The sequence below is a fragment of the Bombina bombina genome, chromosome 10 (assembly GCF_027579735.1).
Source record: "Bombina bombina isolate aBomBom1 chromosome 10, aBomBom1.pri, whole genome shotgun sequence".
Taxonomy (NCBI): domain Eukaryota; kingdom Metazoa; phylum Chordata; class Amphibia; order Anura; family Bombinatoridae; genus Bombina; species Bombina bombina.
Window position 1 is genome coordinate 193202761 of NC_069508.1, and position 14222 is coordinate 193216982.

Consider the following 14222-nt stretch of genomic DNA (forward strand, 5'->3'; position numbering starts at 1 on the left):
TTCAAATGGCACCAGACAGGTTTGTCTGCTGTCACCCTTGCTGTTTGCCATATCTGTTGAGGCACTGGCAATTAACATAAGTGCCAATAATTTGATACAGGGGATTCGGGTGGGACTCAAAGAATATAAAATTGCTATGTATGCTGATGATCCGCTTACAGAAGTGGAGACATCCATTCCTGCTTTGTTGGATGAGTTCATCAGATATGGGGAAGTATCTCAGTTTCTCCTGAATCATCATACCAAATCAGAAATATTGAGTATCACTTTAACTCCTAACACCTGTGCTTGGCTTATATCCCACAGCCCCTTTGTAGTGAACACTAAATCCCTGAGATACCTGGGTATCAATCTCTCGAGTGAGGTATCAGATATCTTTGAGAACTATGCTTCCCTTAAAGATATTGCCAATGACCTCTCAGTATGGAAACACAAAACTATCTCCTGGTCGGGAAGAATTAATGTTATCAAAATGAACGTTCTTCCCAAAGTGTTGTATATATTGCAGACCGTACAGATTCCTCTCCCACATTCATTCCTTCCCTCCCTACAAAGGCTAATTGAAGATTACATTTGGAAGGGCATTAAGCCAAGGGTAAATAAGAAGACTATATACCTCCCAAGGGAGGATGGTGGGTTGGGACTTCCTAACCTCCTCCTTTACAGAAAGGCCATTTTGCTCCAGAGGGTGACTGGTGCCATAGCAGCACCCAAAAGGATTGGATAAAGCTAGATGCTAATATCCTTCAGACAAATGATCTCGCCTCTCTCCCGTGGATTGATAAAAAAAGTAGACCACCGTCTTTGGCCCAGTACACCCTGACTAATGAACTATTAGACGACTGGGATAGGACTATAAGAATGGACTTTCACATCTCAACAGCAAACTCCCCGCTTTCCCCGGTATATTGTAACCCAGGAATTCCATTACAAGTCACCCTGTCTTCTGATCAAACAGATTTTACTAATAATCAGATTGGGCAGTTTATTACATGTGGGAGATTAAAGACCAGAGAAGAACTTTTGAATGAACACCCGGACTTCAAAATACCATGGTTTATGTACCTGCAAATAGGTCACTTTATCTTTACACATAAACAACTCTTCCTCAGAGATCATACACTCTTTGAAAGGTTATGCATACAGAAATCCATCCCTGGGCACTTGATCTCTAAGATCTACGGGCTCCTTCTAAGAGGGAGTAATGAGCTTCCAACCTATACTAGACAGTGGCACACAGAATTAGGTATAGAATTCTCTACACAGGAATGGCAACGGATGTTCCGGGCCGCCAAGACCGTCTCAGTCTCAGCACATATGCAAGAAGCTTACTATAAGCTACTGAGTCGTTGGTACCTTACTCCCGCCTGGCTTAGTGATATACCCCAACACTTCAGATAGATGTTGGAGGGGATTTGGTCTGAGGTGTGGAGTGAGATGCAAACCATACTTGAATTGGAGGTACCAAAAGCTCCAGAGACTGTTTTATTTCCCATTGAAAATCCAGAATCTGGTAAAGAAAACGCTATTAATGTTAATGCGGACAAGCGCAAAAAATTTGATCCCAGCGCGCTGGAAATTTGCACAAATCCCCCTAGCACTAAACTGGAAGCAGGGAGAGCAAAGACTATTACAACTTTAAAAATACCACTATGCCTGGATAGCCAGACTGGACACTTACGAAATGTTGGTTCAGTTGTGGAACGGCGGTGATACGGGTAGGGACTGACTCTGGAGAGACATATATACATTTTTCAGAGGAATTAAAGATCGGGATGGTGGGCCTGGTTGGAGGGGGGTCTACTGAACTGAATGACTTGCCCTTTCCTTCTGGAACTCCCCCCCACCTTTTTTTTTTCTCTCTCTCTTTCTCTCTTTTCCAATTTTTCTTTGTCCTCCTTACCCTTATCCCACCTCCCTCCCATCTTCCTCCTGCTTGCCAGGAGTTAACACACTCATACTCAGGCTGCTGCTCTTAGTTTGTATAATGACGAATGCTAGAACACCTCTACACAGCGCAAACCTTTAAAATATTTGCGATAAGTTATTGTTAAACTATGAGATAATCAATAATTATTTGTTAAGTTATTGTTGAAACAACTCTTTGTGGTCACTGTTGTGATTGTTTTTACCGTTGATACAACTGTTATTTCTGCTAGATACACAACAGGACTATCTAAGAAAATATGAAAATTTTGGAGATCTAACATCATGGATATTTACTACCGATATAAGTCGGTAACAGACCACACGGGTTTCAACCCTTAATGGGACTAGTCACGTTTGTTATGTTTGGACTTGTTTCTACATAAGGACTAAACCCAGACTATATTGTTTATTTTTATTACTTCTTAATGCAAAGTGGAAAGCACCGGCTGCTATCTTATATTGTATAATTTGAGATGCCTGTATGTTTGTTTTATTTTCCAATAAAGCTCCTTTGAAAAAAAAAAAAGTGAGTGAAATATTTTGGTGGTGTCTTGGGAAAGGAGGGGGTGGATTCTAGAATTGTTGTATGATATTATACTTAGTTTTCTGTTGATATGATGAAAATATTGTGGTAACCTAGAGCCCTCTCTGAGGCATGCACTTCTGCTCACATAGATTATCAACCCAGCACACACACACCGGTCAATTTCTAAAAATCCTGCGGTTTGTAAAAAATATTTTAACTATGGCATTTTAATAGAAAATAGACAAGGTGCTATTTATAAAATTTGTTATGGTTGTTTTAACATGTATTTGTTCATCTAATTGTAGTCACTCTATTTACTGTTCTGGAAAAGTATTTCTTGTTCACTTTGTTGTTTTTTCTCCTTTAAAAGGTTACCAAATTAATCGAAGACAGCACTTTATCTAAGTCGGTGAAGAATGCTATCGACACAGACCGTCTGCTGGATTGGCTTGTGGAAAATTCTGTCCTTTCAATAGCATTAGAAGGTTTGCCTCTATTTCTAGTACAGTGTGAAATGGCCACATAGAAATATAACGATAGTGAAACTTATTTGCTTATTTAAATATGTACATACATGCTTTAAAAAAATCTGCTAGCTATAAACTTAAAGTGAGAGTCAATCCTATCGTTTGTGAAATGCTAGGATTGACCATTGGAACAAATAAAGGGGACTTTCATTTATGAAGTATGCCTAAGTATGCCTTTATTTGTTTCAAGCGTTTGCCGCACTGAGCTGCTCAGACATCCCACGGGAAAATGCTGTTTTTCTAAGAGCAAATAGCGTGCAGGAAATCCGGCGCCACAAAGGGCCAAGCGGGATATCCCGCATGCTATTTGATAAGAGGTGAAAACGTCACCTCTCAAGCAAAGCAGTGATCTGCCGTGGGCTGCCTGAGCAGCTTAGTGCGGCGAACGCTTGAAACAAATTAAGGCGTTTTCTGCATGAAGTAATTTATACTTCATGAATGAAAGTCCCCTTTATTCCAATGGTCAATCGTGTTTGACTTTCACTTTAAGGATATTAGGTTGCTTTCTGGATACAATGTTTACATTTTGACCTATTTTTAACCCCTTATAGGTGCTGTTTTAGTGAATAATGTGCACTGCCATTTTGGAGGTTAGGAGTTCTAGCATTCTGACAGACACAGCACACACACACACACACACACACACACACATATATATATATATATATATATATATATATACACCACCTCTGGTCTCTGTAAGAATAAACTGCAAAGATCGAAAGCTCCAACTCTGTTTTGTGCATGCTATCCTCACGTGCACAATAGAGCTGTCAAAAAGGCATCATCACATAATTATGCACCGCGTCTGTCACAGAGTGCAAGAATACCTACACTCCAAGATGGTGGAACCCAGCATGACGATGTGGAGTTTCAACAACTGGAACCTTTAAGGGGTAAAAATAAGAGATTAGCTTTGAAGAGAGCTGCTGCTACAGGAGAAACAGCTGAATGAGGAGTAACCATGCTCTTGTAATTGTACCCAGCAGACGGCTTTCATGAAAACCAAAAGTGTTGAGAATAAAACTTTTTAACTCTTGCAACACTGTGGTTCTAAACCATTGCTTTAACCTCTTCAATGTTTTGCAGAACTTCCAGGTTTTATTCTAATTTGCATCTTTCTCTTTAATTAGGAAACATAGACCAAGCCCAGTACTGTGACCGGATAAAGGGGATTATTGAACTTCTTGGCAGTAAATTATCTTTAGATGAACTCTCTAAGATATGGAGAATACAAGTATGGGTTGTTTTTTTTTCTCACAAAAAATAAATACCATTTCATTTTCACTATTTATTGCGGTTACTTTAATGGACAGTAAAGTTAAAATTAAAGTTTCATGATTAAGATAGTGTGCAGTCTTTTATTTGTTTTTTAAATACAATTTACTTCTATTATCAAATTTGCTTCATCCTCTTGGTATCCTTGTTTGAAGAGTAAACCTAGGTAGGCTGAGGAGTGTGCTTTTAACTCTTTACTGCACAGTGTTAACAACAATGCTTTTAGCCACTGCTGCCATATAATGCTAAAGACTCGTGCAAGCTCCAGAACTTACCTAGGTTTACGCTTTAAAAAAAGGATCCCAAGAGGACGAAACAAACTTTATGATAGAGGTAAATTGACCTTTTTTCATTGCATGTGCTTTTTAAACCATAAAAGATTCATTTTGATTTTAGTGTCGCTTTATAATTTAATATCTAGATGTCTCTCACTGTCCTGAATTCCAATTGATTTGAATTCCCATTAAAGCGACTTTTTTCCATCCTCAATTTCAAATCTATTTCGGTCAATAAAAAAACCCACTTAATTACTTAAACCACCCACAGTATTTCTGGGTTTGCTGGTGTTTTTACTTCTGTTGTGGTAAAAGCACAAAAACATACGAGTAAAGGTTTTTAACCCAATGAACTTTATGATGACCTTCATCTGGAAGTTTTGTGAACTTTTTTCAGACCTTCACTGAAGCAAAAATGTTGCAGCCAAAGCAAAACTAAAATATTTCAGCTAACAAATTCAGTATTGATGATAACTGCCTAAAATGTCTGAATGCTTTATTGTTCAGTTGCCTGTTCACATCATGTCATTACGTATTTCAATTTTTCATATATTAACTTTTTTTCTCCAACATAGGTGTGTCCGGTCCACGGCGTCATCCTTACTTGTGGGATATTCTCTTCCCCAACAGGAAATGGCAAAGAGCCCAGCAAAGCTGGTCACATGATCCCTCCTAGGCTCCGCCTACCCCAGTCATTCTCTTTGCCGTTGTACAGGCAACATCTCCACGGAGATGGCTTAGAGTTTTTTAGTGTTTAACTGTAGTTTTTATTATTCAATCAAGAGTTTGTTATTTTAAAATAGTGCTGGTATGTACTATTTACTCTGAAACAGAAAAGAGATGAAGATTTCTGTTTGTAAGAGGAAAATGATTTTAGCAACCGTTACTAAAATCCATGGCTGTTCCACACAGGACTGTTGAGAGGAATTAACTTCAGTTGGGGGAACAGTGAGCAGTCTTTTGCTGCTTGAGGTATGACACATTCTAACAAGACGATGTAATGCTGGAAGCTGTCATTTTCCCTATGGGATCCGGTAAGCCATTTTTATTCAGACAGTAAATAAGGGCTTCACAAGGGCTTATTAAGACTGTAGACATTTTCTGGGCTAAATCGATTCATATATTACACATATTTAGCCTTGAGGAATCATTTAATCTGGGTATTTTTGTAAAATAATATCGGCAGGCACTGTTTTAGACACCTTATTCTCTAGGGGCTTTCCCTAATCATAGGCAGAGCCTCATTTTCGCGCCGGTATTGCGCACTTGTTTTTGAGAAGCATGACATGCAGTCGCATGTGTGAGGAGCTCTGATACATAGAAAAGACTTTCTGAAGGCGTCATTTGGTATCGTATTCCCCTTTGGGCTTGGTTGGGTCTCAGCAAAGCAGATACCAGGGACTGTAAAGGGGTTAAAGTTAAAAACGGCTCCGGTTCCGTTATTTTAAGGGTTAAAGCTTCCAAATTTGGTGTGCAATACTTTTAAGGCTTTAAGACACTGTGGTGAAATTTTGGTGAATTTAATTTTCGTCCCTTTCGTAGAAACGGACCAGCCCCAAGTGCTACGTCCTCTAAGCAAGAGGGTAATACTTCTCAAGCCAAGCCAGCCTGGAGACCAATGCAAGGCTGGAACAAGGGAAAGCAGGCCAAGAAACCTGCCACTGCTTCCAAGACAGCATGAAATGTTGGACCCCGATCCGGGACCGGATCTGGTGGGGGGCAGACTCTCTCTCTTCGCTCAGGCTTGGGCAAGAGATGTTCTGGATCCTTGGGCACTAGAAATAGTCTCCCAAGGTTATCTTCTGGAATTCAAGGGGCTTCCCCCAAGGGGGAGGTTCCACAGGTCTCAATTGTCTTCAGACCACATAAAAAGACAGGCATTCTTACATTGTGTAGAAGACCTGTTAAAAATGGGAGTGATTCATCCTGTTCCATTAGGAGAACAAGGGATGGGGTTCTACTCCAATCTGTTCGTAGTTCCCAAAAAAGAGGGAACGTTCAGACCAATCTTAGATCTCAAGATCCTAAACAAGTTTCTCAAGGTTCCATCGTTCAAAATGGAAACCATTCGAACAATTCTTCCTTCCATCCAGGAAGGTCAATTCATGACCACGGTGGATTTAAAGGATGCGTATCTACATATTCCTATCCACAAGGAACATCATCGGTTCCTAAGGTTCGCATTCCTGGACAAGCATTACCAGTTCGTGGCACTTCCTTTCGGATTAGCCACTGCTCCAAGGATTTTCACAAAGGTACTAGGGTCCCTTCTAGCGGTGCTAAGACCAAGGGGCATTGCAGTAGTACCTTACTTGGACGACATTCTGATTCAAGCGTCGTCCCTTCCTCAAGCAAAGGCTCACACGGACATAGTCCTGGCCTTTCTCAGATCTCACGGATGGAAAGTGAACGTAGAAAAGAGTTCTCTATCTCCGTCAACGAGGGTTCCCTTCTTGGGAACAATAATAGACTCCTTAGAAATGAGGATTTTTCTGACAGAGGCCAGAAAAACAAAACTTCTAAACTCTTGTCAAACACTTCATTCCGTTCCTCTTCCTTCCATAGCGCAGTGCATGGAAGTAATAGGTTTGATGGTAGCGGCAATGGACATAGTTCCTTTTGCGCGCATTCATCTAAGACCATTACAACTGTGCATGCTCAGTCAGTGGAATGGGGACTATACAGACTTGTCCCCGAAGATACAAGTAAATCAGAGGACCAGAGACTCACTCCGTTGGTGGCTGTCCCTGGACAACCTGTCACAAGGGATGACCTTCCGCAGACCAGAGTGGGTCATTGTCACGACCGACGCCAGTCTGATGGGCTGGGGCGCAGTCTGGGGATCCCTGAAAGCTCAGGGTCTTTGGTCTCGGGAAGAATCTCTTCTACCGATAAATATTCTGGAACTGAGAGCGATATTCAATGCTCTCAAGGCTTGGCCTCAGCTAGCAAAGGCCAAGTTCATACGGTTTCAATCAGACAACATGACGACTGTTGCGTACATCAACCATCAGGGAGGAACAAGGAGTTCCCTGGCGATGGAAGAAGTGACCAAAATCATTCAATGGGCGGAGACTCACTCCTGCCACCTGTCTGCAATCCACATCCCAGGAGTGGAAAATTGGGAAGCGGATTTTCTGAGTCGTCAGACATTACATCCGGGGGAGTGGGAACTCCATCCGGAAATCTTTGCCCAAATTACTCAACTGTGGGGCATTCCAGACATGGATCTGCTGGCCTCTCGTCAGAACTTCAAGGTTCCTTGCTACGGGTCCAGATCCAGGGATCCCAAGGCGACTCTAGTAGATGCACTAGTAGCACCTTGGACCTTCAAACTAGCTTATGTATTCCCGCCGTTTCCTCTCATCCCCAGGCTGGTAGCCAGGATCCATCAGGAGAGGGCGTCGGTGATCTTGATAGCTCCTGCGTGGCCACGCAGGACTTGGTATGCAGATCTGGTGAATATGTCATCGGCTCCACCATGGAAGCTACCTTTGAGACGAGACCTTCTTGTTCAAGGTCCGTTCGAACATCCGAATCTGGTCTCACTCCAGCTGACTGCTTGGAGATTGAACGCTTGATCTTATCAAAACGAGGGTTCTCAGATTCTGTTATTGATACTCTTGTTCAGGCCAGAAAGCCTGTAACTAGAAAAATTTACCACAAAATATGGAAAAAATATATCTGTTGGTGTGAATCTAAAGGATTCCCTTGGGACAAGGTAAAGATTCCTAAGATTCTATCCTTTCTTCAAGAAGGATTGGAGAAAGGATTATCTGCAAGTTCCTTGAAGGGACAGATTTCTGCCTTGTCTGTGTTACTCCACAAAAAGCTGGCAGCTGTGCCAGATGTTCAAGCCTTTGTTCAGGCTCTGGTTAGAATCAAGCCTGTTTACAAACCTTTGACTCCTCCTTGGAGTCTCAACTTAGTTCTTTCAGTTCTTCAGGGGGTTCCGTTTGAACCCTTACATTCCGTTGATATTAAGTTATTATCTTGGAAAGTTTTGTTTTTGGTTGCAATTTCTTCTGCCAGAAGAGTTTCAGAATTATCTGCTCTGCAGTGTTCTCCTCCTTATCTGGTGTTCCATGCAGATAAGGTGGTTTTACGTACTAAACCTGGTTTTCTTCCAAAAGTTGTTTTCTAACAAAAACATTAACCAGGAGATGATAGTGCCTTCTTTGTGCCCGAAACCAGTTTCGAAGAAGGAACGTTTGTTGCACAATTTGGATGTTGTTCGCGCTCTAAAATTCTATTTAGATGCTACAAAGGATTTTAGACAAACATCTTCCTTGTTTGTTGTTTATTCTGGTAAAAGGAGAGGTCAAAAAGCAACTTCTACCTCTCTCTCTTTTTGGATTAAAAGCATCATCAGATTGGCTTACGAGACTGCCGGACGGCAGCCTCCTGAAAGAATCACAGCTCATTCCACTAGGGCTGTGGCTTCCACATGGGCCTTCAAGAACGAGGCTTCTGTTGATCAGATATGTAGGGCAGCGACTTGGTCTTCACTGCACACTTTTACCAAATTTTACAAGTTTGATACTTTTGCTTCTTCTGAGGCTGTTTTTGGGAGAAAGGTTTTGCAAGCCGTGGTGCCTTCCATTTAGGTGACCTGATTTGCTCCCTCCCTTCATCCGTGTCCTAAAGCTTTGGTATTGGTTCCCACAAGTAAGGATGACGCCGTGGACCGGACACACCTATGTTGGAGAAAACAGAATTTATGTTTACCTGATAAATTACTTTCTCCAACGGTGTGTCCGGTCCACGGCCCGCCCTGGTTTTTTAATCAGGTCTGATAATTTATTTTCTTTAACTACAGTCACCACGGTATCATATGGTTTCTCCTATGCAAATATTCCTCCTTAACGTCGGTCGAATGACTGGGGTAGGCGGAGCCTAGGAGGGATCATGTGACCAGCTTTGCTGGGCTCTTTGCCATTTCCTGTTGGGGAAGAGAATATCCCACAAGTAAGGATGACGCCGTGGACCGGACACACCGTTGGAGAAAGTAATTTATCAGGTAAACATAAATTCTGTTTTTTAACGACCAAACACTTTGTCAGCCTTTTATGATGGTGGTCATATTTAATTTGTTTGCAAGTTTCATAGTAAAGGTATCTGTGCAATATTAACGTTATATTAAACAAAAAGAGATTGTGTCTAACATATGAACTAGGTATGCGTAAGAAAAAAATGAAACTAAACAACCACAATGTATTTTATTCTTAGGCTAGTCTTTGCTTATATGTATCATTTATTTACGGTGTAATGTCCCTTTAACATATATATGCCAACTGTGCCTCTCTACTAACTCCTAAAAAAAAAAAATCCTCTGGTTTTTAAAGACAACTAAGAAAATATTTCCTTAAATGGACAGTCGGGTCAAATCTATTACTCATTTGAAGTTCAGACTAAGTGTTGTATTTTTTTTAGCATGCATTTTATTGATTATGCAAATCAACTATATTGACTGGTCCTTTAAGATGACCTTACAGCTTTGTGTCTTTTTTTTTTTTTTAATTCTTTTTATTTTTATTATTGCAGTCAGGACAACCTTCAACTGTGATTGAAAATATTCATTCCATTATTGCTGCAGCAGCAGTCAAGTTCAATTCAGACCAGCTCAATCATCTTTTTGTGCTTATTCAAAAGGTTTGTGTTTTTTTTGTTATCTTAGTCTTGTTAGCTCATTTATTAGAAACAAAAATAAAATACTATTTGCTGATACCCTAGTAAGTTTAGAAACATGCACTTATCTGGAGCAGCGGTTTTGCATCTGTGCTTTTAACAATGTTCTACTTTTCTTTCCAATGGCATGGAGAGTCCACAAATCCATTCTAATAGTGGGAATTCAACTCCTGGCCACCAGGAGGAGGCAAAGAACACCCCAGCAAAAGCTTTAAGTATCCCTCCCACTTCCATAATCCCCAGTAATCCTTTGCCTTTGTACATCATACGAGGTGTGCGAAGATAGTGTCTGAAGAAAATCAAGCATTTAATTCTTTAATGGGTAGTTTCCCTGCAAGCAAGGATTGGGGCAATGCTGTGTCCATGTAACCCTCTTTAGTAAGATTTATGGTGGCTATTAGCTGTCGCAGGTCGGTGAGGTAGTCCTTGCTTTCCCTCCAACAATTTATGCTAATCCCTATATAGAAAACCAGGGTTGGTTACTCTGCTTTTCTTGTATCTTCAGGTCCCTGTCAGCGGTTGGATGAGGCTAACAGACCTAGACGTGCTGTGACTGCTCCACAGGTGAAGACCCTGGAGGGCAAGTCCTTTATATATATTTCTTTCATGTGATTGGCATGAGTCCATGAGCTAGTGACGTATGGGAAATACAATCCTACCAGGAGGGGCAAAGTTTCCGAAACCTCAAAATGCCTATAAACACACCCCTCACCACACCCACAATTTAGTTTTACAAACTTTGCCTCCTATGGAGGTGGTGAAGTTAGTTTGTGCTTGATTTTTATGATTTTTTCTATGATAAGCGCTTCTAAGCATTCTGAAGCCCAATTCCAGAGTACAGTGTTTGTCAGAGTGATTTGAAGAGAGTATCGCCTATTGATTTTATGGTTTCTCTTGCGGGAAATCTTTTCAAGGGTTCTCTGTTATCGGTCGTAGGGATTCATCTCCTACCTCCCTTTTCAGATTGACGATATACTCTTATATACCATTACCTCTACTGATAGTTTTCACTACTGGTTTGGCTATCTGCTATATGTGGATGGGTGTCTTTTAGTAAGTATGTATCATTATTTAAGACACTCTCAGCTACGGTTTGGCGCTTTATGTATTAATATACATTTTTAAATATATGTATTCTACTTATATTTGCTATGAGTCAGGTCTATGTGTATTTCCCTTTTGCAGTCTAAACAGTTTCAGTATAGGAATCATGTTTGGGAAGTTTTTAAACTTTTTTTCTTACCTGGGGTTCAGTCTTTTTCTAATTTGACTTTCTTTTTTTTTCTCGGGTAAATCTAGTCACGTGAAGGCGCAAAATGCTTTTTTTTTTTATTGCGTAATTTTTGGCACGAAATTGCGCCTTTGATGGTGCAAATTTAGTCATTTCCTGCATCGTTGACGCTAGTTATTTTGGCGTGAAATCACGTTTGACACGAGTTGTCATTTCCTGGTGTTTTGCGCAAAAATTTTTTAACTTGTATTTGCGTTTTACGTCATTCTTGGTGCCAAAGTTTTAGTTATTTTACCCTCTCCCTCTATTGCTCGCTGTTTTCATGAACTTTGAAAGCTTTTATGCTTGCTTTTGTTTTTCTCTACTGAAACTGTTAGTGTGGAAATTAAATATTTTGCCTAATGTTATTTTTCTTTTTCTGTCACATTTTGCGAGATGTCTCATTCTGATCCTGACTCTGATGTTACTGTAGAAACTATGATGCCCTGGAAAACAATTCTACAAAGCTAAGTGTGTTCTTTACATTTTTTAAGCTGTTATTTCTTGAGCTCAATTAATTAGCATTTATGTATTATGTTTTATGCTAGCAATGTTTCTACATGTACATTGACATTTACTGTTTTTTACATATTCAGTTCATGTACTTGATTTCATCTGCAAACATCACATGTTTTTGCTTATATCATAAAAGGTTATGACTGCTATTATGCCTTAAAGTAAACTTACAAGGTCTTTTCAAAATTATTTTAATTAATTTTGTTCTGACCAACAGCATACTTAAGTTTTTTTCTACTGATGAATGTTTCTTTGGCTCAAAGGATCCTGTATCAGACAGTTTGTTGAAAATTCTCCTTATTTTTCATTTGAACATTTTTTTGTTCTTTAAGGAAATGTTTCAATTTATATCTTTTAGGAGTCTAGTCCTCCTATTAACTATGTTAATAATCATTTTCAAATCTGGATTTTGACATTTTTGCTTTTGAGGTTTTTTCCTATTCAATATACTATCTGTATTATATTCTAGAGAATGGTTATTCTGATTCCCTCTTGGGACTGCACTACTATTTCTATGGAAATTGGTACTTGTTTTCAGGATTCTTTAGAATTTGAATATAACCTTAGTAGAGCATATTCACATACTTTTCTTCTGTTATGTGTGATCAGTCCACGGGTCATCATTACTTCTGGGATATAACTCCTCCCCAACAGGAAATGCAAGAGGATTCACCCAGCAGAGCTGCATATAGCTCCTCCCCTCCACGTCAGTCCCAGTCATTCTCTTGCACCCAACGACTAGATAGGATGTGTGAGAGGACTATGGTGATTATACTCTGAATCTGAATCAAGAGACCAGAAATTCTCTTCTATGGTGGCTTCATCGGCCACACCTGTCCAGGGGGATGCCATTCAGCAGGCCAGACTGGACAATTGTAACAACAGACGCCAGCCTACTAGGTTGGGGCGCTGTCTGGAATTCTCTGAAGGCTCAGGGACTATGGAATCAGGAGGAGAGTCTCCTTCCAATAAACATTCTGGAATTGAGAGCAGTTCTCAATGCCCTTCTAGCTTGGCCCCAATTAACAACTCGGGGGTTCATCAGGTTTCAGTCGGACAACATCACGACTGTAGCTTACATCAACCATCAGGGAGGGACAAGAAGCTCCCTAGCAATGGTGGAAGTATCAAAGATAATTCGCTGGGCAGAGTCTCACTCTTGCCACCTGTCAGCAATCCACATCCCGGGAGTGGAGAACTGGGAGGCGGATTTCTTGAGTCGCCAGACTTTTCATCCGGGGGAGTGGGAACTTCATCCGGAGGTCTTTGCCCAAATACTTCGACGTTGGGGCAAACCAGAGATAGATCTCATGGCGTCTCGCCAGAACGCCAAACTTCCTCGCTACGGGTCCAGATCCAGGGATCCGGGAGCGGTTCTGATAGATGCTTTGACAGCACCTTGGAACTTCGGGATGGCTTATGTGTTTCCACCCTTTCCGCTGCTTCCTCGATTGATTGCCAAAATCAAACAGGAGAGAGCATCAGTGATTCTAATAGCGCCTGCATGGCCACGCAGGACTTGGTATGCAGATCTAGTGGACATGTCATCCTGTCCGCCTTGGTCTCTACCTCTAAGACAGGACCTTCTGATACAGGGTCCATTCAAACATCAAAATCTAACTTCTCTGAAGCTGACTGCTTGGAAATTGAACGTTTGATTTTATCAAAACGTGGTTTTTCTGAGTCGGTTATTGATACCCTGATACAGGCTAGGAAGCCTGTTACCAGAAAGATTTACCATAAAATATGGCGTAAATACCTATACTGGTGCGAATCCAAACATTACTCCTGGAGTAAGGTTAGGATCTCTAGGATATTGTCTTTTCTACAAGAAGGGTTAGAAAAGGGTTTATCAGCTAGTTCATTAAAGGGACAGATTTCAGCTCTGTCCATCTTGTTACACAGGCGTCTGTCAGAAAATCCAGACGTCCAGGCTTTTTGTCAGGCTTTAGCTAGGATCAAGCCTGTGTTTAAAGCTGTTGCTCCGCCATGGAGTTTAAACTTAGTTCTTAACGTTTTACAGGGTGTTCCATTTGAACCCCTTCATTCCATTGATATAAAATTGTTATCTTGGAAAGTTCTGTTTTTAATGGCTATTTCCTCGGCTCGAAGAGTCTCTGAGTTATCAGCCTTACATTGTGATTCTCCTTATCTGATTTTTCACTCAGACAAGGTAGTTCTGCGTACTAAACCTGGGTTCTTACCTAAGGTGG

The 14222-nt window shown here is 40.7% G+C and overlaps 1 protein-coding gene across 1 annotated transcript in view; it reads left to right on the top strand.

The window, feature by feature from the left end:
* The window catches only part of LOC128640796 (ubiquitin carboxyl-terminal hydrolase 24), a 152644-nt gene that overhangs the window by 49289 nt on the left and 89133 nt on the right, over positions 1-14222 (top strand). The window contains exons 11-13 of the mRNA XM_053693216.1: positions 2826-2940; positions 4116-4219; positions 10080-10187. Of these exons, the coding sequence (XP_053549191.1) occupies positions 2826-2940; positions 4116-4219; positions 10080-10187 (327 nt within the window). The remainder of the gene's footprint in view (positions 1-2825; positions 2941-4115; positions 4220-10079; positions 10188-14222) is intronic.